This window comes from Choristoneura fumiferana, chromosome 12, assembly GCF_025370935.1.
Source record: "Choristoneura fumiferana chromosome 12, NRCan_CFum_1, whole genome shotgun sequence".
Classification (NCBI taxonomy): Eukaryota; Metazoa; Arthropoda; class Insecta; order Lepidoptera; family Tortricidae; genus Choristoneura; species Choristoneura fumiferana.
Window position 1 is genome coordinate 3650728 of NC_133483.1, and position 24245 is coordinate 3674972.

General features: G+C 40.6%; 2 protein-coding genes across 3 annotated transcripts in view; one reads left to right on the forward strand and one right to left on the reverse strand.

Moving 5' to 3' along the window:
- The first annotated feature begins 322 nt into the window (after window positions 1-322).
- On the forward strand, window positions 323-7960 carry pont (RuvB-like helicase pontin). Its single transcript, XM_074094972.1, has 10 exons — window positions 323-578; window positions 1395-1523; window positions 2314-2488; window positions 2903-3105; window positions 3924-4092; window positions 4538-4629; window positions 5747-5853; window positions 6434-6536; window positions 6738-6829; window positions 7359-7960. Exons 1-10 carry the CDS (start codon window positions 438-440, stop codon window positions 7516-7518), a joined length of 1371 nt encoding a protein of 456 aa, XP_073951073.1. The 5' UTR covers window positions 323-437; the 3' UTR covers window positions 7519-7960.
- Window positions 7961-15292: 7332 nt separating this feature from the next.
- The window catches only part of LOC141433130 (uncharacterized), a 72315-nt gene continuing 63362 nt past the window's right edge, over window positions 15293-24245 (reverse strand). For both annotated transcript variants that reach the window (XM_074094979.1, XM_074094980.1), the window contains exons 6-14: window positions 23251-23365; window positions 21894-22010; window positions 21114-21309; window positions 20226-20391; window positions 19292-19409; window positions 18268-18385; window positions 17577-17753; window positions 16896-16983; window positions 15293-16810 (exon numbers count right to left, since the gene is read on the reverse strand). In XM_074094979.1, the coding sequence (XP_073951080.1) occupies window positions 15692-16810; window positions 16896-16983; window positions 17577-17753; window positions 18268-18385; window positions 19292-19409; window positions 20226-20391; window positions 21114-21309; window positions 21894-22010; window positions 23251-23365 (2214 nt within the window). In that variant the 3' untranslated portion in view covers window positions 15293-15691. The remainder of the gene's footprint in view (window positions 16811-16895; window positions 16984-17576; window positions 17754-18267; window positions 18386-19291; window positions 19410-20225; window positions 20392-21113; window positions 21310-21893; window positions 22011-23250; window positions 23366-24245) is intronic.

A 24245-nucleotide genomic window follows, 5' to 3' on the forward strand; every position in this document is an offset into this window, starting at 1 on the left:
TATATTTACGAATAGATTTTTTTTTCTGAGAATGTGAATACTTATAAAAATAGTAGTCATTTTGTTCTTTCTGCCCATATAAAATTTATTAATTTTACAATGAAAATATTCTATTTTGGACGATATTTAGGATGGTAAATTTTTCTCCTTGATGTATTTTAAATTAGTAAAATACTAATTAGTATAATACTAATCTTCAAAAGTAGGGACGAGTGAAAGAAAAAAGGGGTGGCTTTTGCCGTTTGCCATTTGTAGTCAATGACAGTAGTAAGTAAATATCTCACATTGATTTTGTTTTAGCCGTAAAACTTAATATCGCGCTGGCAATACCAAGCTTTGCATTTGTCAAAAAAAAAGCGTTTGTCTTCGAGCTGAACGCTTCTCGGTATCGCTTGTGGATTTAGCAATATAGTTGTTATTAACTACGAAGCTTGAAAATGAAGATCGAGGAAGTTAAGAGCACCGCTAAAACTCAAAGAATATCAGCCCACACCCACATCAAAGGCTTGGGGTTAGACGAGAATGGCGTCCCTATTCAGATGGCAGCCGGTCTCGTGGGCCAGGAAAACGCAAGAGAGGTATTTAAAAATAACCAGCGTCAGTTGCAGTTTTTTTATTGCACTAGTTGTGCTGGTTAAAATTTAAATTGGGCGATGAAATGTGCAAAGTATTGATCAAACTCGATTTTTGAGGTTAGTTTTCGGTTGCCATGGAGTTTTGTCAATAATGTTTTTGTTATTGGAATGAAACGAGTTCTTGATAACTAGCCTCTTGACTCCTCTGGCCTATTTTGATCGCACTACAAATAAGATAGTCAAAAGTAACCATGCTACTTGACATCACATTGACAAAGAGCCTCACAGCAAATACCATACCAAAAAAAAAACTGGCCTCTTACTGACTGTAAAACTCCTACAACATTAAGTTCTTAAAAGGGATTTAAGAACTTTGTAAGAATAACTTTCATAGGTTTAGTCAAGTACAGTTGAATAATTTTGCCTGACTCATTAATACACAGCTGATTTTACATGTAAGTTTCATTTATGATGTGGAAAAAGAAAAAGGACAGATTTTTGAGAACCCACCAATAGGAACTCCTTTGTAGTTCATAGGCTTGAGACTTGGTCCAGATAATATTATGTAGTTTAAAAATGCAGTCAGCAAAATAAACTTATAATAAAAAGGAAATTACAAAAACTTATGTATGTATCAACTTTTTTTAATAAATTCGAAACCAATAAAAATAGTACTCAGAGATACTCGCTAAGCTATATTTTATTAAAATCTTGGCAGCAGAAATTATGAATTTTTTAGTCTTAAATTTACAAATTGATTTATGCTACTGCTACTTATTAGATCCTTGTTACTGATTATTACTTTACATGGATTCACAGGCAGCAGGAGTGGTGGTGGACATGATCAGGAGCAAGAAAATGGCCGGCCGGGCATTGCTGCTGGCCGGTCCTCCTGGAACCGGAAAAACTGCCATCGCTTTGGCCATAGCACAGGAACTCGGCAATAAAGTATGTGCTTGTTTGACAATAAAAATTTACATGGTTAAAAGATGAATGTAGCAGTATGATATGTCTTATTTTAGTAATGGCCTCTTTTAAAAGTATTTAAATAATAAACAATGAGATGTCTTTTGCATTGTATTGTATTGTAACTCTTTATACATAATAATATGAAAATTACAATTATGTGAGATGTACAAAGGAAAACTTATCCCTTAAAGGGATCTTTTCAAGTTAACCTTTGAACAATTGAAAGGACAACAGAAACAAGTGTAGACACTACAATGGAAAGATAAAAGGACCAAAATTTAATTCAAGACATGTTTATGATACATTTATAAATGTGTGTTGTACCATCAGCCAAATATGTTGTCTACCACCCTAAAGTTGATAATCGTTTGCATGTCACAAAACAATAATGCCAATAGATGTACTTAAAAGTTCCATTTTAGCAACATATTTCATTTGATAGGAACTTGTTTAAAAATTGATAGACCACTTATTTGGCTGATGGTACCTATATAGCTCACTTCTATTAGGAATTGAATAGTTTTATCCTGAAAAACTACAACTGTATCACTATATAAACCAGGATTATTTTTGCAGTTAGGTGTTTCATATATCATACCGCGAGAAAAGCGTGACTTCATTTTGGATCAAAAAATCCAATGAAAAATCTTTACAGAGATTTTCAGTTACACATATCCACAATATGCTAAAATATTCCAGCCTGATTTATAAACACCTAGTTTATCAACAACAAAGTTGTTGGCATCAATCAAAAATTATCATTTTCCAGGTGCCGTTTTGTCCGATGGTAGGCAGTGAAGTATACAGCACGGAAATAAAAAAGACTGAAGTGCTAATGGAAAATTTCCGTCGAGCAATTGGTCTGCGGATCCGCGAGACCAAGGAGGTGTACGAAGGAGAAGTCACCGAGTTCACACCGGTTGAGACAGAAAATCCTGCTGGCGGTAAGAATAACCAAATAAAAAAAAAACTGATACAGGTTTAATTTTTCAGGTCAGGTTGAGGAGTTAATCACTTTTGTAGATACAGAATTCTAATCATCATTATCTCGGCCTATATACGTCCCACTGCCTGCACACACTGGCGGCACAGGCCTCTTCTCAAAATGAGAGGGCTAGGGCTGTAGTTCCCATAAAGCCCTAGTGTGGATTGGAAACTTCACATCCTAGTTCACATCACACACTAGTTGACTATTTCGATTTAGTTTTCTTAAGCCTGTCAAGTGTCCTGTAACAAATTAGGTTCTTGCATTGAAAAATTAAAATTTTGTTACATATAAGCTTAGACTAGTTGGTCTACAGGACGCGTGACAATACATTTCCAATATAAGGTCTTACGTTATTCTTTATGTCCTCTAGGGTATGGCAAAACTGTCTCCCATGTGATCATTGGACTCAAGACTGCAAAGGGCACAAAACAACTGAAGCTGGACCCAACCATCTATGAGGCTCTTCAGAAGGAGAAAGTGGAAGTAGGGGATGTCATCTACATTGAAGCCAACTCTGGTGCTGTCAAGCGACAGGGCAGGAGTGACACTTTCGCAACAGAGTTTGATCTTGAGGTAGGCTTCTAGGATGTAACACAAAACTTAATTTTTGCAAGAATTTTTAAATATTGATGTTAACGCTAAGAATTTCATGGCTGTAAACTGTTGATATGCAGATAGCTGGGCATCTGTAATAACATATAGACTACTTTTTATCCCGATATTCCCGTGGTGAGACATGAAATGTTGTGTGATTGTCTTATACCCAATCGTTAATGAAATTCATGATGTAAGTTTTGGGAATTCTTTCCTTCCCTTTTGGGAATGGCAACTTGGTAATATTCCGGATTTCTGACAGCCAGATCTGATGGTTAAAGGTCTCTACCCATCACACTGTATCATAACATTATTGTAAGCAATGTGTCAGGAAAAAGTATGAGACTTTTTCTTTACCTTAATTCAGTCTAAGACTTTAAATAATCGCGTTTATTTTGTAAAAAAATACTAATATATCTTAGCTTTTTTCAAACAATTTATTGAATCAGGCGTTACTTTGCGCAGGTCTATATCAATGAACTGAAAGCAAAAAGTCTTAGACTGTCATTATGGTAAAGAAAAATTATCGACATTTAGTTAGTATTTTAAAATAGTTTTTATCCATCCCTAAATCTGTCAAGCTACCAAATTGCACTTCAACTTTTTTGTTTTTGGCAACCGGTCGCTTTAGGTTAGCAACCAATGACTACTGATAACGGGGTCTAGTCATGTATGCGCTTGACATTCAGTTTCTGACACATTCCTACTACGGTCATGACATGATACGGTGTAGAGACCTTTATGTGTGCGAAGCCGCGGGTGAAGGCTAGTTGAACATAAGAAATTAAAATCCACAGGCTGAAGAATACGTCCCCCTGCCGAAAGGCGACGTTCACAAGAAGAAAGAAGTAGTCCAAGACGTGACGCTGCACGACTTAGATTGCGCCAACGCCCGGCCGCAGGGCGGCCACGACATCATGTCCATGATGGGGCAGCTTATGAAACCAAAGAAGACCGAGATTACCGGTATGTTCGAACAAACGGGACTAATGCTGTATGTTACATTTCATTATTACTTTTGAAAAGCACCATTGGTTAAATTTATTCATATAGATTATTTTGTTAAGGGCAGCCACATACACTCGGAATTCCGTTTCAGAATTTCGATTCGAAATTCCGTTTCGGGATTTTGAACGCAGTAAATCCATACAAATCTATGGTCCTATGGCTACCTACCTAGTACTTTTCCGTCCGAAGTTTTTCCGATTCGGAATTCCGTATGGTGGCCTGTGTGTTCGAAATTATTCCGAATTGAAATAAACGTACGAGTGTGATGTATTTACAGAATCCAGAATCGGAATTTCAAATCGAAATTCTGAAACGGAATTCCGAGTGTATGTGACGGCCTAAGTGGATTTTACTTTGTATTTTTTCAGAAGATAATAAATATCATATTCTATGTTATTTTCAGATAAACTTAGAAAAGAGATCAACAAAGTAGTCAACAAATATATTGACCAAGGCATAGCTGAATTGGTCCCTGGAGTGCTTTTCATTGATGAGGTATGTCCTAAGTTTTTAATATCATCTGCCACTTACAAATGTAGCAGTGGCGTGGCATGGAGTGCTAATTTTCTAAGCTATTCGAAGGGTAAGAGAAACGAGTAAACACATTCAGTGCCAAGAACACGCTAGGCGTGTTCTCTGTTCGTAGGCAGTTTTCGCTGCAAAGCGGTAAAACGCTGCTACGCGCTACGTCGTATCGCGTAGCGAATGCGGCAGCAAATGTGTTAAATATGTCTTCGGATGCAGTGCCTGGCAGTTAGCGTACTAAGCTTTGCTATACTTGTTCACCAGAGCTCGAAAAAGGTGAGCTATTTTTATATGGATACACCGTGAAAATAAATATTAAACAAAACAAAAATTAGTCATTATGAATAAACTAAAAATGACAATACATTACAAAACCAGTGCGAAGCTTTTAAAGTTTCTGTATAATTGTAATAATTGACTGTCAGTCAGTTTACTGCATTTTTCTATTTTCACTTATATAGGTAGAGAAAGATCATAAGGCAACTACCATTAAATTACAGGGTATGTCCATGTTATGCTGCAAACTCCCAAAACAGCTCCTTTCCGAGCTATGGTTATCATTATCACTGACGTCGAGTAAATAAAATATTGTGGCAACCCAGTGGGGATCGAGGTGTTGCGGCGACATGCCACTGAAACTTAGTTAGCGTAGCTAAATTTGGTAATTAATTTATTATCATCTTCAGCCGAAAGACATCCGCCGTTGAACAAAAACTTCCTTAGAACGGCCACTCGCCACTTGCCTGGTGGCCCGCAACCCTCGCAGTGTAGTCAGTCCACCTAGTGCAAAGCCAGCCATCGTCTTTCCTTCCAGTTCATGGTCCCCACAAGAGAACCTTTCTCCCTAAACGGTTATGTATTCTTCGAGCACAGTTTAGTTGTGTTTCCTTGCGGCAAAGCATAGCGATCCATGTAAATCTTATAACACCTTTATTTTTAATACCTATGTTTTACAAATAGATGAATAATTAATTGATTGATTGATAGTTAACTTACTGGCCGCAAAGGTCAGTTCGGTGACTGTATCATCAGCAAAAAATTACAGTATTGAAAATATTTGATTAAATAGTTTGTTTGTTTGTTTTAGGTTCATATGTTAGACATCGAGACGTTTACTTATCTCCACCGTGCATTGGAATCAGCGATTGCTCCTATTGTTATTTTCGCTACTAACAGAGGGCGCTGCCTTATAAGGTATTTATCGAATTTATCTTCCATTAGTTTCAACAATGTTGTAAAGTATCGATTACAGCAGCAAGGAATTATTTCACGAGTAAACAGCTCAGCTCAGTGGTTAGAAAACATAAGTACCAAATCTGATATGACACATTGACGTAAAAATTATAGAGAATTATAGAGATTCCTCGCAAAAGGTTAAAGCCAAAGCGCATACTACGCATAGAGCGTAAAGAGCATACTAAGGTTAAAACTAAAAGATAAAGTGCTACCACGTATCTATCAACTAAAATGGAGACAGACGGGGCATTTGCTGTTGTAAGTATGAAAGGGAGTAGGTAAACAGGTGACTTGTCTATTACACAAGAGACGGGTTTAGGAGCAGAGGTCGTAATGTGAGATGTGAGAAGTAACTGAAAAAGACCTTGAGTTCCCTTTGACTAAAAGTTGCGGTGTTGGAAGAGCCCTATGCCGCAAGGCACACCAAGCAGGTACATTATTATGATTTTTTTTTATATAAGAGGGGGCAAACGGGTCACCTGATGGAGAGCGATCAATAATCTAATAATATTTATGTTCCTATTATTTTCCTTTTCAGAGGCACTGAAGATATAGTTTCGCCACATGGAATACCTCTGGATCTTTTGGATAGATTACTGATTATCCGCACACTGCCGTACAACAAAGCTGAACTTTTGCAGGTAGATTGACATAATCTTATATCTTTAAACGAGCAATTCTTGTATATTTATATATTTTGGGGATCTTGGAAAAGGCTCTAAAGATTTCGATAAAATTTGGTATTTAGTGGTTTTCGGGGATGAACAATCGATCTAGCTTGGTAAAACCGACATGTGAAATTTCTGAGTTTGGTTGTCATTTTGTAATTGCAATGGTTTCAGATTTTGAAGTTGCGAGCTACCACTGAAGGCATCGCCATCGACGAAGACGCGCTCACCGCGCTCTCCGAAGTAGGCGCCAACAGCACACTTAGGTAATTAAACTTTTTAGGATTTTTACGGGTCCTTTAGGGATGTTCTAAATGATTGCTTTGCAATATGACTCCGTATATTGTTAAAGATGACATGTTACTTTGCAGCGACGGACTAGAGGCTAGGCTACAGAGTGTATAGTGTGTCGGATTAGCGGTTTTTCTGCACATATACGGTCGTTTTAGCAAACGCGCTCATTCCTGCTTGCTCGCTGAAAACATAAACGTCGGCGGTTTCAGATTAGCGTTTAAACGCTTACACGAGGGCGTATTTTATAATACGGACGTGGTTTCTCTCGCGCTTATATAAGTTTACTAGCTTTTGCCCGCGGCTTCGCCCGCGTGGAATTCGGTTATCGCGCGCCGCGCTATACCTTCGGGAACTGTGCATTTTTCCGGGATAAAAATTAGCCTATGTCACTCTCTGGCCCATAAACTATCTCTATGCCAAAAAACACGTCGATCCGTCGCTCCGTTTCGACGTGAAAGACGGACAAACATACAAACACACACTTTTGCATTTATAATCCAGATACGCGGTGCAGCTTTTAACGCCGGCGGCGCTGACAGCGCGCGCGGACGGCGCTGCCCGCATCACTCCGGCGCATATCACCGCCGTCCACACGCTCTTCCTCGACGCCAAGTCTTCTGCGCGCATCCTTACGCAACACTCCGACAAATACATGAAGTAGATGCTGATTTGAAGACGTGGTTGTGTTCAGTGAGTGACGGGTGGGGAAAGGGTTAGATAAAGGTGATGTCAGACGGTTCACTCGATGTTCACTAAGTGAATGTTTTTGTGCCATACTCGCACGGTTTAGCTGAAATGTCATAGAATAGAACACCTTCCTTTTGTATGTCTACTGACATTTATCCGAGACAATACCTATCATATGCCGGAAAGCCTCCCCTGATTGTGGCGGTCGTATGCCTTGTGACGTATCCAAGACAATACCTCTAGGGTGCCTTGTGACATATCCATCACAAGTGCACTCGGGTTTTTTTCGATTTTGAATTAAATACAGTTACAAATAAGGTTTGAAGTCCTTTTCATAAAAATCCGGATTAGTAGAAGTACCACAGATAAATAACCCAAGCCAATTACGGATTTTTATTGAAAAACTAGCTTTTACCCGCGGCTTCGCTCACGTGAACCATAAACATTCCAAAGAAGCAAGCAATCAAGCAAGCATGCGAGGAAGCATGCAAGCAAGCATGAAAGCAAGCATGTAATTATGCATGAAATAGTGTAGTCTTTTCTTGTGAAGGGGGGGGGGGGGTCTCAAGTAATTCTTGGTTTCAAAAATTAAAAATGAAAATGAAACGGACATTGACAATAAGACAGTGTAAACGATTGGTTATGTAGTTATCGAGCTTTCAATAAAATATAAACCTTGTAGGAACCTAGGGATAAAACTCTTTTTAACCCAATTATCTGAATCCTTTCGATTGCGCTCTCTGTGGAAGTCAAGCACCGGCAGACCACGGTTACAGGTGATGGCGCCACTCTGGCATATGACAGGTAGCCGGACGGATACAGCACAAGGCGTACGACGGGTACAAAAGTACGGACCTTTTCGGCATATAAAAGTCCCTGTACAGTCATCTGCATTAATGAATTCATTCGATAATTTCGTTTCATTTTGTGTTCAGACTTGTCATTGAAATCGGAACCTGAAAGTGATCAAAAAATTAACCGTCTGATATTACCTTAATGCAAGGCAGCAAAAATGTACAACATGCAATGTGTGCATCACTAATTCCACACCACCGAGACAGACAATATGTGTTGACTTTATTTTTATAAACGAGACAGTCGGCTTCTCGTACATTTTAAGTTTTGTACATTTGTCGATAACTCCTTTGTTGCCCCAAAGGCTCCAGACCTCTAAATCCGGCCCTGGATTTCTAAATATGCACTTATTTGAGAATTTCCATGGTTTATTATCTCTGTAAACTAATTTGTTTGCTTTGTTTTATTGAACATGTTTAAAATTTCACACATTCTTTACTATGCCGCCTTGGACCCGTCCTATTGAAGTTAAAAACAAGCTGACACGGCGCGATGTTATGTCACGATTTTGACGCCGGCCGTTGTGATCACGGACATAACAATGCCATAAACTACCTATTACCTACCTTGCCGCTCCACTACCAAGCAAGAAAATTAAACAAGGCAGAAGGTTTTGGTTTATTGTCACATATCTCCACAAAGAAACTCCTGAATCAATCCATTATTTAGTAGTCCCATAATTTATTTTTTTGTCGATTTTGACGCAGGCCAAAATACGCAGCGTCAGCTTTTTTTTAGCTTTAGTAAGAAGGATCCTTAAAGGGCAACACACACAGAGAGCGGGCGCGGGTCGTGCGCGGGCCCGCGACGGGCGTATTTGCATGGCGGTATATGGAAGCCTTCACACAGAACGCGGGCGCGGGCGCGGGTCGTGCGCGGGCCGCGCCGTCGCCCGTCGTCACAAACAGCGCGCGGGCCGAGCGCAGAGTTACCAACTCTCAAAAATATTTATCCCTAAAACTTAAGTTAAAAACCCCTAAAATTGGTATAATTAATTGGAAATCCCCCTAAAACATGTTAGTATAGGTAGTGCCACAAGAATTGAAGTGAATGATTACACACACAGCAACATGTCGTATAATGACATCAGGCAGGATTGTAAGTTTGATATACTTACCATCCAGTTTTTTTTTTAATTTTCCACCCATCGGCTTACTTACATACAAAAAATCTCTACTTTACGTCTATGGGAGGTACCCACAAAATGTTTTTTTTTTTTAAATTTTTCATTGTGCAAGTATCATTTTGTCGGGATAGTTTTCATTATATATCCGTGCAAATATCAAGAAATAATGTGAAATATAAGAAATACAAAATAAATATAAAAAGCAAAACTTCCCAAAAATCCTTAAAAATACCCCATCCCAGTTATTTACCCCCTAAATTTGAGGGGAAAACCCCTAATTTGGCAGCCGTGCCGAGCGGCAAATGGCTGGTGTGGTGTTTGTATCGCGCCGCCGCTTTGACACGCGCCGCCTCTGTCAAAGGATGCCGCGTGCGATTTATGGCTTTACCTTCGCACGCGGCGTCCTTTGACAGGTAGGGTTGCAACGATATATCGATTTTTTGATAGTATCGATAACTTTGACTCCACAGTATTGATATATTAGCATTTCCTATCTACAGTGTGTTACTGGGCTACCGGCACCCAGGCTTTTTTTTAAGGGAAGTTAAAGATACGCTATTTCTGTAACTTAACCATTACATAATTTTAAATAATAAAGTAAAATCCACACTGTTAACTTTCTAATAAAAATATAATTGTCAGCCATGTACAGCTAATTAAATTGACAAATACTATATATAAGTAAATATTATAAATGCGAAAGTTTGTGTGCGTGTGTGTGTGTGTGTGTGTGTGTGTGTGTGTGTGTGTGTGTGTTTGTGTGTTTGTTTGTTACTCCTTCACACTAAAACAGCATTTCAATGACATTTGGTACGTAGCTAGCTGGAATAACATAAAGGCTACTTTTTACAACCTTTTATTTAGTTTCACCTGTCCCGTTGTCTGTCTGTCCGTCTGTAGTCAAATTCTGCAAGTATATTTTGACCACTTCCAGTAGTCAGATTGACTTGAAATTTGGAATACTTATGTAAATTGTGTAACAATACAATAATCTGGTAGTGACATCCTGGTAGTTCAGCCAGGATCGTCTCCGCAGCACGGAACTCTTCAACGGTTAATAGCATCGACTTGAAATATGGTATGCAAAAGTAGTTTGTGTGGTTGCAAGACTGTCAACAAAAAGTACAGTCACAAAAAAAAGCTTTTATTAAAATTTTTTTTTTTTTTTTTACCAAAAACTTGCAAGTTAAATTCGACCCACTTGCCGGCATCCGATTGAGCTGAAATTTAGCATGCATGTGTAAATCGGATGACAATGCATTATTATTATGTCATGAAGCTGATCTGATGATGGAGCTGGAAGGTAACCATAGGAATCCGGTAATTAAAATAATAAAAAAAAATAATAATAATAGAAATTAAATAACGCAACCGCATCGAGTTTTGGCTCGTTTGATTCGTCTTGATGAGTACTTTGGTCGGGGTGAATATGCGACCCTCTAAACAGTTAAAAACAAAATTAAAAGAAAAAAACCGACCAAGAGCCTATCGGACACGCCCAAAATAGGGTTCCGTAGCCATTACGACAAAATTAAGTAATATTTTTCTAAGGATTTCGTATTTTATATGGAATCTCCCAAGTTTAAAGTTGAATATTTCGCAAACAAATTACTGAAACGAAAAAAAGACCTATCTAACGATACCCCACACTGGCCACACTATAGGGTTGGATGAGAAAAAAATCACCCCCATTACGTCTATCGGAGGTAGCCCAAAAAAAATTTTATTTTTTTATTTTTTATTGTACCATTTTGTCAGCATAGTTTACATATATATCCGTGCAAAATAACAGCTTTCTAGCATTGATAGCCCCTGAGCAAAGCCGCAGACGGTCAGACAGACAGACAGACAGACAGACATGGCGAAACTATAAGGGTTGCGTTTTTGCCATTTTGGCTCCGGAACCATAAAAACCTTTTTCAAAACAAGCTTTTATTAGAAAAAATAAAGGAACTAAAAAGGAGAAATATTATAATATTATTATTAAATATATATATATTGTTTTTTATTCGACTGGATGGAAAACGAGCAAGAGGGTCTCCTGATGGTAAGAGATCACCACCGCCCATAAACATCAGCAACACTAGGGGTATTGCAGATGCGTTGCCAACCTAGAGGCCTAAGATGGGATACCTCAAGTGCCAGTAATTTAAATATCCATATTCAGTCTCTAGAACTTTAACTATCTACACACGCTTTCTTATAATGACGAGTATTTAATTAGTAGGTACATACATGTAACTTAAATTTATTTTTCCTTTTTAGTTTTCTAATAAAACCTTGTTTTTAAAAAGGTTTTTCCTTTTAATTTTATTATATTATCCCGATATTTTCAATGGTATAGGGATGAGCTGGACGTCTGGAATAACACATAGAGAGAAAAGACGAGGTGACACGAGATTTGAAATTTGTATGGCAGCGCCCGCGGCGGCCCGCGGCTACTCGCGGCGGGCGCGCGAGAATGCATGCAAATTTCAATTCTCGTCTCGCCTTGCCGTTGGAAAATCACTATTAAGATATAGTTAACGCAGGATAGCAATAAATTCCTAATCCAATAAAAATAATAATTCTATTATTAAGTGCATGTATTATGTAAGTTCAAACACAATCACTGTATTGTTCATGAATAAATATTGAATTGAATTGTATTCTTTACAGACGAAGTCGAAGGAAACAACTAGTTATCGACAGTATCGCGTTGAAACGGTCGATTGTATCGATTATCGATCTTTTAGTTTCCGATATAAATATCGATATCTTCATCTATCTACTTGCAACCCTAACTTTACATTACTCGTACTAGTCGTACTAACCAAATTTTACCAGGCAACAGGGCACTGGCGGTCTGAAAGGTTGGGTTACGTGAAAAAAATTTTGATAACTAATTAGATAAATATTATAATTAATTAATGACATATCGTGTAGGTACAGTCAACGTAATAAATAAGAGATCACTTTTGTACCTTGGCACTTTAACGTCATGTTTGATAAGCCATACGAAATTGTGTAACGACTGAAAGCGACAAGGTACCTATACCTAAAAAGTGATCACTTATGACGTTGACTGTCGAACAACATACATAATATAAAAAAAAACACTTACTTTTAATCCCATCCCACTAATATTATGAATGCGAAAGTTTGTAAGTCTGTTTATTTATTACTTCATCAGCCATCATCATCACGTCAAAATCGCTGAACCGATTTAGATGAAATTCGGTATACAATGTATCCCGCAGAAACTATACAAATTTTCCGGGATTAAACTATACTATGTCCATCTCTGTGACTACAACTATATGTATACCAAATTTCATCTAAATCGGTTCAGTGGTTTAGACGTGATGAAGTAATAAACAAAAACCGGCCAAGAGCGTGTCGGTTTTTTTAATTCGATTATTTATGCTGGCTCGTGCTGAGGCACCGACTTCGAGCTAGTAGGTACACCTAGGAAAATATTTTGAAGGGTTTTGTAGTCGGTTCCATTTATTGTTATTTTTTTTTATTTGTTTGGAGTCGGTTTTACTTTTTTGTTAACCACATATATCTCGCGGCACTGTAATAATTCTGTGTCGAGTTGACAAAAATGTATCCATTATAAGTTTACGTAGATAGTGTAACTTTATAACTAATAGTAGGTACATTACTGCAGAGGCCATGAAGTAAGGGACGAGTTCGGGGTAGAATAAAACGAGTCCAGCAATCCCTGTTCTGGCCGAGGCTTGTATAGTGCTTTTCTCAAACAATGTGAGGAAATATTTCATCCATCCATCCATCCGTCCGTCCGTCGGTCCGTCCCATCCATACGTCCATCCATCCATCCATCCGTCCATCCATCCATCCATCCGTCCGTCCATCCATGTGTCCGTCCATTCATCCATCCATCCATCCGTCTATCCATCTGTCCGTCCGTCCGTCCATCCATCCATACATCCATCTGTCCGTCCGTCCGTTCGTCCGTCCATCCATCCGTCCGTCCGTCCGTCCGCCCGTCCGTCCATCCGTCCGCCCGTCCGTCCGTCCGTCCGTCCGTCCGCCCGTCCGTCCGTCCGCCCGTCCGTCCGTCCGCCCGTCCGCCCGTCCATCCATCCATCCGTCCGTCCGTCCGTCCATCCATCCGTCCGTCCGCCCGTCCGTCCATCCATCCATCCGTCCGTCCGTCCGTCCGTCCGTCCGTCCGTCCATCCATCCATCTATCCATACATCCATATATCACATCGCATCGCATCGCACTATCGCAAATGCTTACAGAGTAGTGGTGGTTGGCTGTTCGTAATTTTTCCTTTGTCAGTTTAATCTTAGTAAGCAAATTTAAAAAGTTAGAGCAGCGGACAATAATGGATTTTCATACATACTTCATGGCCTAGGCTAGCTAGGTAGGGAGCCATAAATGAGAAGCTTCATGTCTCCATTTCGTGACATTAACGCATACATTTCCGAGCATGTTTGAGAAAATAAAATTATTCTTATTCTTATTATTGGTTCTAGAACTGTTTTCATTTGTACTCCAAAAGTCGCCAGATAAACCATTTTTTTAGTCAAAACTTTTTTTTGGTCGCTAATATTTAAGCAAAAGCCGTCACTTCTAGGGATAAAGTCACTAAACTGGCAACATTGATAGCCGCTGCGGGCCCGTCGCGGGTCCGACCCGCGCTCTGTGTGAATACAACGAACCGCGCGGCTCCCGCGGCGGACACGACCCGACCCGCGCCCGCTCTCTGTGTGTGTTGCCCTTAAGTGTGTAATAATGATTATAATATCGTATAATTACTTTTCACGTGTGTAATCTTTAGTGTTTGCTACACAAATGTAAATAATATTTTGAAGAAGATTAAACATTAATTTTCTTGTATTAATTTTTCGCACTGATATTGTGATATATTTTGTCGTACAGTACACAGTACGCTTTTCTTTATAAACGGCAGTGATTAATTTAGTTATAAAGTGCATTGTCCTTTATTTGTTTTCTATTGTTAGGTGCTATTTATACAAATATCGTTATCTCCAGTGCGAAAACAATTTAAACAAGAAAATATCAAATACTTTTATTGATAAGAGAGCTCTAGATGGCTTGGCTAATTTTAAAACTTTTTGCAAGGAAATGGTTTACTGCTGCACACCGAAGCTACCGAGCAACGCCTAAATTAAAACCAAGCACGGATTCAGTTTAACTTACATCGATTGATCGAAACTTTAACTTACATCGATTGATCGAAACTTCTATGAAATTGATCGTTGCAAGAACTGAGTTTGTAGGGAGTCCGCTCCGCTCGCAGTAGAATCCTTTTGTCCGGACTTGCCTAAATTGTAGGATCACGCACTGCTATTAAACACGAGGGGTGGGCCCTCTTCGTATTATCGCTTGAGAAAGAGATGGGGCGTTAAAACCGCTCTTTTAATCGCAGTGCGTGCTAAGCCAAAGAGTCTTCTTCAATCTTGATATCGGGGTAATCATCGATAGTATCGATGGAGCTATATTTTTGTTAAGAATTTAAATAATTGTATTGACTCGTTTTGACAACAATATTGGGTAGGCCAGTGATGTTTATGCATCGACAAAACCAGCTCTGGGCTGTATTAGACTTCTTGCAGTGATCGAAACCGAGCGGACGTTGTCAGTCGGCAAAGTATTGATTATTTCTTTGTCAGATGTGATGACGGAAACCTTGTGTGACGTAAGGTGTCCAGGGCTATCCTGTCGATGGATACTGTGTGTAGTTTTAAACCCGCGGTAACGGTGTCTGTATTAATAAAATAAAACTAAAAGTAATAAATAAGATTTTATATTAAGTAAATAAATTGTTTCTTATTCTACAATAACCTAAATGTATGTACACAACAGTTCTTTCAATAGGCAATTTTTAATACTTTACTAGAAATAGGCACACTGTACGTACTGGGTAAATCAGCTTCGCTCGTCGAGGCAGTGGCCTAATTAGAGATCCTAATATTAGTTAAACGAATAAGTTAGAAAAAAAAAATCAATTTAGTGCAAATAGGAAATCGTGCGTGCTTTTGTTATACTTTTTCGTGAATATCTGCACGCAGTTCAAACTACTCGAGCTATACATAACAAGGGCAATGCTACCATAGCCGAATGGGATGCAGGCATCACTAAGCACGATCTTGAATTTATACTAATACTTATCAAAACATGACTAAATTCTCACGTTGCGTTGTTTAAAGCTTTGTCTTGAGATTTCGGGAATGGTACGGGAATGTATCGGTCGGGTTTTGCCGCGGGCTCGCGGGTGGGCGGAGTGGGCGACGTTACTGGCGGAGTGAATGTGGGCAAGTCCACCCTGACCGCCGGGGCAGCCGTGTGTCTGTACAACGCCTCAAACTGGAGTTCCTCCGGGTACGAGTGGGAGCGTATCTTTCTCTCATCCCGCGCGTTGCTGGGGTACACTATGAGAATCTTCTCTCCATCACTCCGTAAAGCCATAGGCGGCAAAGCTGTGCTTGTTGAAACTGAAGGGCCGGACACAACTTGCAACATCTCTGAGGGCGCTGCGCGCAACTTTTCTGCCTCTGCAGAAGGAGTTGCTGTTGAGGATGTGACAGAGACCTCTGGGTCCTCTGGAGATTCTATCTCTCGCTTCTCTCCCGGTGGGCCCATGCCTTTTAACGACTCTATCTTCATCTCCAACGTTGGGGTTGGAATCGGCACGGAGCTAGTTATATTCGTCGTATCCATGGGTATGTATCTTGCAGTCGGCTTCGGCAGATCTCGCGACCCGAATATGGGCAGGCGAGGCGCGTACGCAGAAACAAGCGGGAGGAGGGTGTCTCTCGCGTATCGTTCCGCTCTTGAAATGAAGGATGCCAGTCTCGATGGTAGGAATTGTACGGCGAAACCGGTCTCTTCCTTTTCCGGCTGGTCTGCTTGTGGTTCGTAAGTGGGTGTGGTAGAAATGTCGTAGTTTTTGGCTTTGCGTGCGGGCGGCGGGGTGGTCGGGCGCGGGGGTTGCGTCGCTCGGAGGAGAGGCTCGGATATCTCCGGTGGGTGCTCGGCATCCGCTCTTTGCCGTGACGTTTTGTGCTGCCGCGGCCTTAGAACAGGCTCGGCTATTTCCACGACGCCGCTTGCAGCCGTTTTCGTATTGGTCATGCCGAAAGCTCTGCCGGAGTCAGCGCCGGTCCACTCTGAGTTGTCGACGAGTTGGAACGGCCGCTGCGGCGTGTCGTCACTTAGCTCGTTGTCGTGTAAATCTATGGGGACAGCTTTGGTTGACGCCTCTCTTTTGATTAACTCGTCGCTTGTTGAGTTTGCATTCTCATCAATCTGAAAGATGAAATGATGAGATTAGTCTACATCGTGTTTTGTTTTAAGTTTAGTAGGAAATAATATGAAGAATGCAAATAAATACCTCTCGTACTTGGCAGTCCCCGGGATAAAGCGGCAGCTCGACTGCTTCATCTGACAGTAGTTGCAGCCCTTTCTTGCAGAAAGATGATCTTGAACAAAGTAAAATAAAAATTGAGCTGAACTCTTAAGTCCAGTAAAAGTTACAAAGAAAGAAAGAAAAGAAAGAAGACATTTATTTACTAATACAAAAGAATAAGAATCCCCACAAAAGCGAAACGGTCGCTGACTCAGCAAAGAACTTAACGTCGTCTAACTAAAGTATCGCTGGGCTGGGTTCACCTTATTGAATAATTGATCCAACTTAACCAGAATCCTTACATCCTTCGGAACTTGCCGAAGCCATACCGAAGTCGGCCCTGCTGCAGTAGAGTTTTGTCGTATCAAATATGTTGCTTGTTCGAATAAGTAAGTCGGGCCAGCAAAAAACGGCAGCAAAAAAAAATGGAATTTGCATTTGATAAAAATAAATAAATTAATGAATAAATATTAACGGTGGATGCAGGCGGCTTCCAACCGAAGCAACTGGAGGTCTATGGGCCTCCCCCATTATTCATAACATAACATTATTCAGATAAATTAATCCAACCATGTGAAACATTTTAATTTTGGACAGGAGAGCAAACCGCACTTATTATCAGCTCAATTCTCCGAACCGGTGAAGCTAGTTGCAGAATATACTAACGTCTTCCCAAAGCTGTCTGCGATGAGCAGTTTGTCGAGCCGTATGGCCTTGGCGCCTGCGCTGAGCCACCCCGAGTAGGCCGCGTAGTGCAATGTTGCGCGCAGCGGGACTCCTAGGGCGGGGTGCGGGACTATCATGTGCGTGAAGCGGGGCGCCGACGGTGTCGTCACTTCGCGTCTGGGGAAGAACATTAATGGTTGTGGAACTGAGTGGGCAAACGTGTGGACAGCACCCAGAAAACGCTAGAGATGTCAGCTTTCTGTCAAGGGCACGCAAATGTTATTTCATGTAGTATTGGGACCGTGCATGATGACAACGCCGTATAGCGGTGGAAACTATGGGCATTATTGGGCATATGTTGTCACAACTGTCAAACGAGAAGTAAGTAAACATCGTAATAATTTCAATGAAATGTGATACTTATTATACTATAATTACTCCCTGTTTCACCATCCTTTGATTAAACTTGTGATGCCGTCTCTGTTTGTTTTGTTCGAATAGACGGAGACGGCATTATATTTATCAATGAAATAAAATTAATCAATGGGTGGTGAAACAGCCCCTTAGACATTTCTGGATTATGGTAATATGGGCAATGCATTAAGGTTGTTGTTTCAGTTAAAAATTATATTGCGTAAAAACCAACGTCTTCTGTGTAACTAGATCTTACTAACCAGCTATCAGAACTTACTTGGTCATAGGGAAGGACTCGTTCAGCCCGGAGTCCCCGTGAAGAGTGAGCGTGACGCGGCCGTAGTTCTTTGCACCCGCCTCGCTCTCTCCCCACACCGATACGTGGTACTGGTGGGCTGGAAGAACAAATCGTCACTACTTTTCAAAAATCTCGTATGTCAAATCAACACGTCAAAAAAATTTACCCTTGATATAATCGTAATGTTCATAAAGTTAACTCAGATCAGAACAATTGTCGATTTTGAAGTAGGTAATGAGCTTTTATAAAAGTAGTTCGTCACTATACGCTAACTTTACTACGGCCTATGATGCCATCAAAAATATCGCAACATGAACTCTAATACCTTAATAATAGAGTGCATGTGCCGATATTTTTAACCACCTTGGCCGCTCCGAAATATCTGATGGCGACTGTACATAAAACAGTAAAGAACGGCAGGGATCGCAGAAGTAGGTAGGTACTCCATGGGGATGTAAGCTATCATCAGCAACATCATCTGGGCCTATACACGTCCTACTGCAGGGCACAAGCCTCTCAGAATGGGAGGTCGTGGGCCCACTGCAGATTGAGAATTTCATACAGACCATTGAAGCAGGTTTGTGCAGGTTTCCTCACGATGTTTTCCTTCATCGTAAAGCTCGTGGTAAATCTTAAACGTAATTTCGCACATGAATTTTGAAAAATTCAGAAGTGCGAGCCGGGGTTTGAAACCACGATCCTCTGCTTAAGAGGCAATGGGTCAAACCACTATACTTATTACCTGCAAAAAATCCGATGATAGGTAAATGTGGGTTTCGAGATGTATCTTCGGATACGCGTATCACCTTGGGGGCTATTACGAAATTCGAAAATCGAAGTTCGTATCGTACCGTCCCTCTCACTCTCGTATTAAATGATATTAACGTCAGCGGGACGGCGAGATATGATGTTCGATTTTTGCACTTCGTAGCATAGAAGTATAGCCTGCCTGAAGAGCGAAAGCTCTTGATCTTTATCACAGCTTCCTTCTTTAAAATCTTACCGCAGAAGGGTTCTTCCTCCCTGGTCAGTAGGTACAGCTGGCCTCGTCCTAGAGACCGGTCCGCGTAGTAACCCATGTTACCGCAGCGCTGCTCGCCGCCGCATGGGAAACAACGACCCTGAAATAAATGGTTTTGTAACATTGAAAATACAAACTGTAATATAGATGCACAGAAAAACCAGAAAAATAAGACCATTACTGGGAATCGAACCCAGGTCCTCGGTATTCCGTACCGCGTGCTATACCGCTACACCTCTGATGGTCCATCGCGTGCCGCATCCATCAGCCGCCGGTCATCAGTGTTGTATCGGTATAGGAAAGGTACGCAATACGATACTAGGAACTGGTTCGATTTTTCAGTGGTTATTTTTCTGAATTCTACTCTGCACTATATTTCAATTAGTGTTTTAAGTATGTCACAAGTAAACGGTTTTAATAAAAAGAATACCAAAAAACAAAAGCTTTAATACACTTCAAAATTTCTATGTAACTAATAATTTAAATACCTAATATTATCCGTTTTAAAGAGTAGCTAGCGGCTGTTGGCGGGGATTAGACTCCGTTCGAGTCGTTTTGAATGGCAAGAAGGCTATCTATCACCTTCAAGCGTGCAACGCGGCAAGCTGTTGGCGCACCTAGTCGCCAGAACTTTCAGGCGTTTTTCATTTAATAACATTCTAATATTAATTTAAGTTAGCTAGTGATTTAGTATTCACAAGTAAACGGTTTTAATAAAGAGTGGCGCCACTGTATAAAAGCTTTTATTACATTTGCAAAATTTCTATGTAACTAAATAATTAAATACCTAATTTATCCGTTTTAAATATTGAAGTCGAAACCAAATCCCAAGCGGGGCTTATATTGGATTCGATGCACATACAGTCAACAAAAATACAGCCAGTAAAAAACTAGTTTTCTTTTTAAATAATTTTACCTCAAGAAAAGCATCATAATCGGCACAAGGGAAGGCGGGGAAATGGCATTTGGGTGACACGGAATCCGTGAAGAACTTGTAAGCGCGTCGGTGGTTGCACAGCGAGCGGCCTTCTACGGATGCGGCCGCCCAAGGTAGCACAAAGTCTGACACCGCGCCAACGAATCTGGGAAATTATAGGGGGTTAAATAATCTTTACTTTTCACATGAAAACGTGGCTAATACTAATAATAGGTATGACGAGTGAGCAAAGCACGCAGAAACTCAAAATATTGCTTCAAATTTACAATTATTACAAAGGTAGACAAAATCAATCATAAAAAGTAAACTAAGCGACTAAATAAAATTATTTACCCTGTTTTAATAGGGAAACATTAGACAGAATTCCGGAATACTTAGAGAACTAAATCTATCTTTGGACGCTGCTTTGGAGCTCAAATGTATCGATATTTATTTAGATAAAGCTGACCACGTGATTGTCCCACCTGATGAAAAGTGCAAATTAGGCCAAAGGTGTATTGCTGGTTCAGAAATAAGAGGAGCGGTCGCTGTGGGCGCCATTTCCCAGTTTTCAGTGCAAAATAAAATTTTGATGGCGCCTTTTGAGAGGCAGGAAAACGATGTTAAGCTAGAAACACTGTGACGCCGGTGGCGGAGCGGTGCGGCGCGGAGGCGGTGCCGGTTGTAATATTCGAGCTAACCTGAAAGAGGGCACACAATACCACGCCACGCTTATTTCCCGCGCGGTATTGTATGCCCTCTTTCATGTTAGCTCGAATAATACAACCAGTACCGCCACAGCTTTAGTACAGCCACCGGTACAGCTTTAGACCATCTTGCTCTACCTCGATCAAGGGCTAGAGCCGCGTTAGTTCAATGAAGACTTACAAGTTGGAGCAGCCATGCTGCACGCGGCCGCCGTTGGGGTAAAAGTCCACGTGTCCCAGCGGCTGCGCGGCGCCCAGCCCGCCCAGGATCAGCGTCTCGCCGTTGGAGTGGATCACGTCCACGAACTTGGCGTCCCCTCGGTCCAGCCGCGCCCGCGGGTCTTGGAACTCGAAGAGCGGGCCGGCTGGGTCTAGGCCTGGAATCGATGGAATTAATTTATTGGGCCGTGATGGTGACATGATTTTGGTATGTATGTTTTGTATGGGCACGTATCTCAATATCGAAAATTGAAATATCGATGGTTAAAATATCGACGGTCAAAATATCGAACCTAACCTACTTACTTTCAATATTTTGACCGTCTAGGTACTTTTTAACATTAGATATAATTAATTTTCGATATTCAGATACGACCCCTCGTGTATAGGACCCGGTGGACTCCTATATCAACTCGCCTCTTTGGCGTGACAAACTGGATATGCTGGGCTAGCTAGTGACATCTAGTGACTACTTATATGCTTGTTAACTATGACATCTTGGGACTAACACCCGCTTAGATAAAAAACAATGATGCCTTTCCTATTGAGAGCTGGGAACGGAATCCGCTTGGCATGATAAAGTGGCGTTAGAGTTTCATAGAAGCGAACAAGACGTGCAGAATCTTGAAATTTGCATAAATAGTATTAGTTGAAATTCGCTTCTCGTTCCATCACTATCACCATCTCAGCCCATATGCGTCCTACTGCATCAGAATGAGAGGATTTGGATTGTAGTAGGTACCTGTAATTCGACTGATGTTGTGCAACTCCGACCCTGCAAATCCAGCCACGTGGGCGCCCAAGCTGAATCCAATCAAATGAACGTCTTCGTACCGCAGGTCTATGTGTTTCGCGAAACCTGTAATCAAACAGTAAGAACTGTGGACTAATCTGAAGTATCGGATTAAGTGCAGGTGGCTTCCACTAACTGGACCTTATCCTACTAGAGCTTCACTTCCGACAAGTGAATAAAGTATTATTTTTACGAGTTACTGCGAGTTGCAGCTCATTATATACTGCTCAAAAGAAAATAAGGGCCACGTGAATTTTATGGGTGAAACGAAAATACGAATAAATATAATTATTTATAGCATTCCTTGTCTAAAAATGGTTTTAATACAACATAGCACAGTACAAGTACTTTTCTTCCAATTAAATGTATTCAATTAAAAACGCAAACATATTTTTGATTTAATTTTACCGGTGAAATTCGAGTGGCCCTTATATTCTTTTGAGTAGTATACTATAGGTATCCGGACCAACCAGCCCTGAGAACCAGCTTGTCACATACAAAGCACGGTATGCGACGTATTGGTCCGAGCAAATGAAGCTGATATATGCAACTGGCCGTCTGATGTGTGCCAGTATACTATACAGCGTTCGAAGTAATAAAAATGCGTATGAACCACTCACCACTGCGTATGAGCTTAGACAGCAGTTGTATCTGTGACAGAACGGTTACGGCCATGGTAGAGTCGAAAACACTGAATCACGTAACGGGATAGAATCAGGCAGATGTTGCCATGGAGACCTAATTACGAAGGAAGCGCGTTGGCTGTGATTGAGAAATTTCGAGAGCGTTAGGCCGCTTGTAGACATCCATTGGTTTTTCTGGACTTGCGGTGTTGTATGGCTTACAATGGATGTGTGTATATGCACCGGACACTTGTCCGGCGACGAAGCCAATAGAACACCGTAAAAAACAGTCCGTTGTCCGGTGAAAACAACAGACGTCTCCAAGCGGCCTTATGCTGATGCGGGACAGTTTCAGAATCTGATTAGTAGATGGCGCCAGCGCCAGGACTCGCTACATTATTCAATCTTTTTAGACTGGAGGTTGGTGCGGATTGCAGTGCAGTCTGTGCGCCAAGTGCGTGCTTGCAATATGCGTGTTCGCTCAAAGCCTCGTTGGTGAGCGTTGAGTCGCTATATGAAGAAATCATTGTTGTACCTATTGTGAAAAAGTACGTACGTGTGTACGGTATGGTGTACACCAGAGGGGCTACTACGATATTTGAAAATCGTGTTAAATGACATTAGCGTGAGCAGGACGGCAAGATACGAAGTTCGAATTTTGGTCTTCGTAGTATAACCAGTACCTTGCAGCAGCATGGCCAGCTGCTTTCCCACAAGCCGCGTGTTGGCGGCGGCACGCAAGTAGTTCGGCATCGTCGCGCCGCCTTCCCAGTCTACACAGACTACGTTACATTCCTCCTGTAAATTAATGTAATTCCCAGAGTTATAATAAAGTCGAACTGGCAACTGTTTTATAAAAAAATAAACTTTTTCCTTGTAAAATAAATGAGCACGCAATGTTTATTCTAGCCCATCGACATCTATAATATGTACCTTACGGCACTAGACTGGCTGTTTAGAACAAAATGCGCGGCGCATCAATCATCAATATTACTTTTACAAGTTTTACACAACCGCTGTCACGGACGTCAACAAACTATAGTGAAGTGTTCACAAAACTGCGCTGTGAATAAATTTTGTGCGCTGTTTTGATATACGAGTAAGAAACACGCAGTCTAGTACATAGTTGTCAATGTGTTTCTTTCAATGTGCAATACATTCATTATTCATGATTCGCGCTGTCATCGTTCATCCAACATTACCTCTCATATTTCGTTTTCTTTTTTCGAAACGCCGCACTTTACTGACGTGACAATACGGTATTTGACTATTTTTTATATGTATTATAAATTAAAACTTTACAATGCCTGTTATCGAATAGAGAAACAAATTTTAAGCTAGGTTTGAAATCCAAGATTAGACAGAGAAAGACATACTGGCATGTGACGTCACACGCTACTAGCGCCATACTTGCTGCATAGAGAAAAGCGTTTGAGAAAGAGACAGGTACATAGATTTTTCAAAAAATCACTATAAATCCAATTTTCAACTGATTTATGTTTTCTCTTCGCTAAACACTTTCTGTATACATATATTTTCATAATAATATATAAGACCTGGCAAATTCAGGAGTAGTCAAATACCGTATTGTCACACAAATTATTGTACGCAATAGATACATTACTGCTTGAAAATTTTCAAATATTCATTACGTCCTAGAAGTTAAAGCTAAACTTAA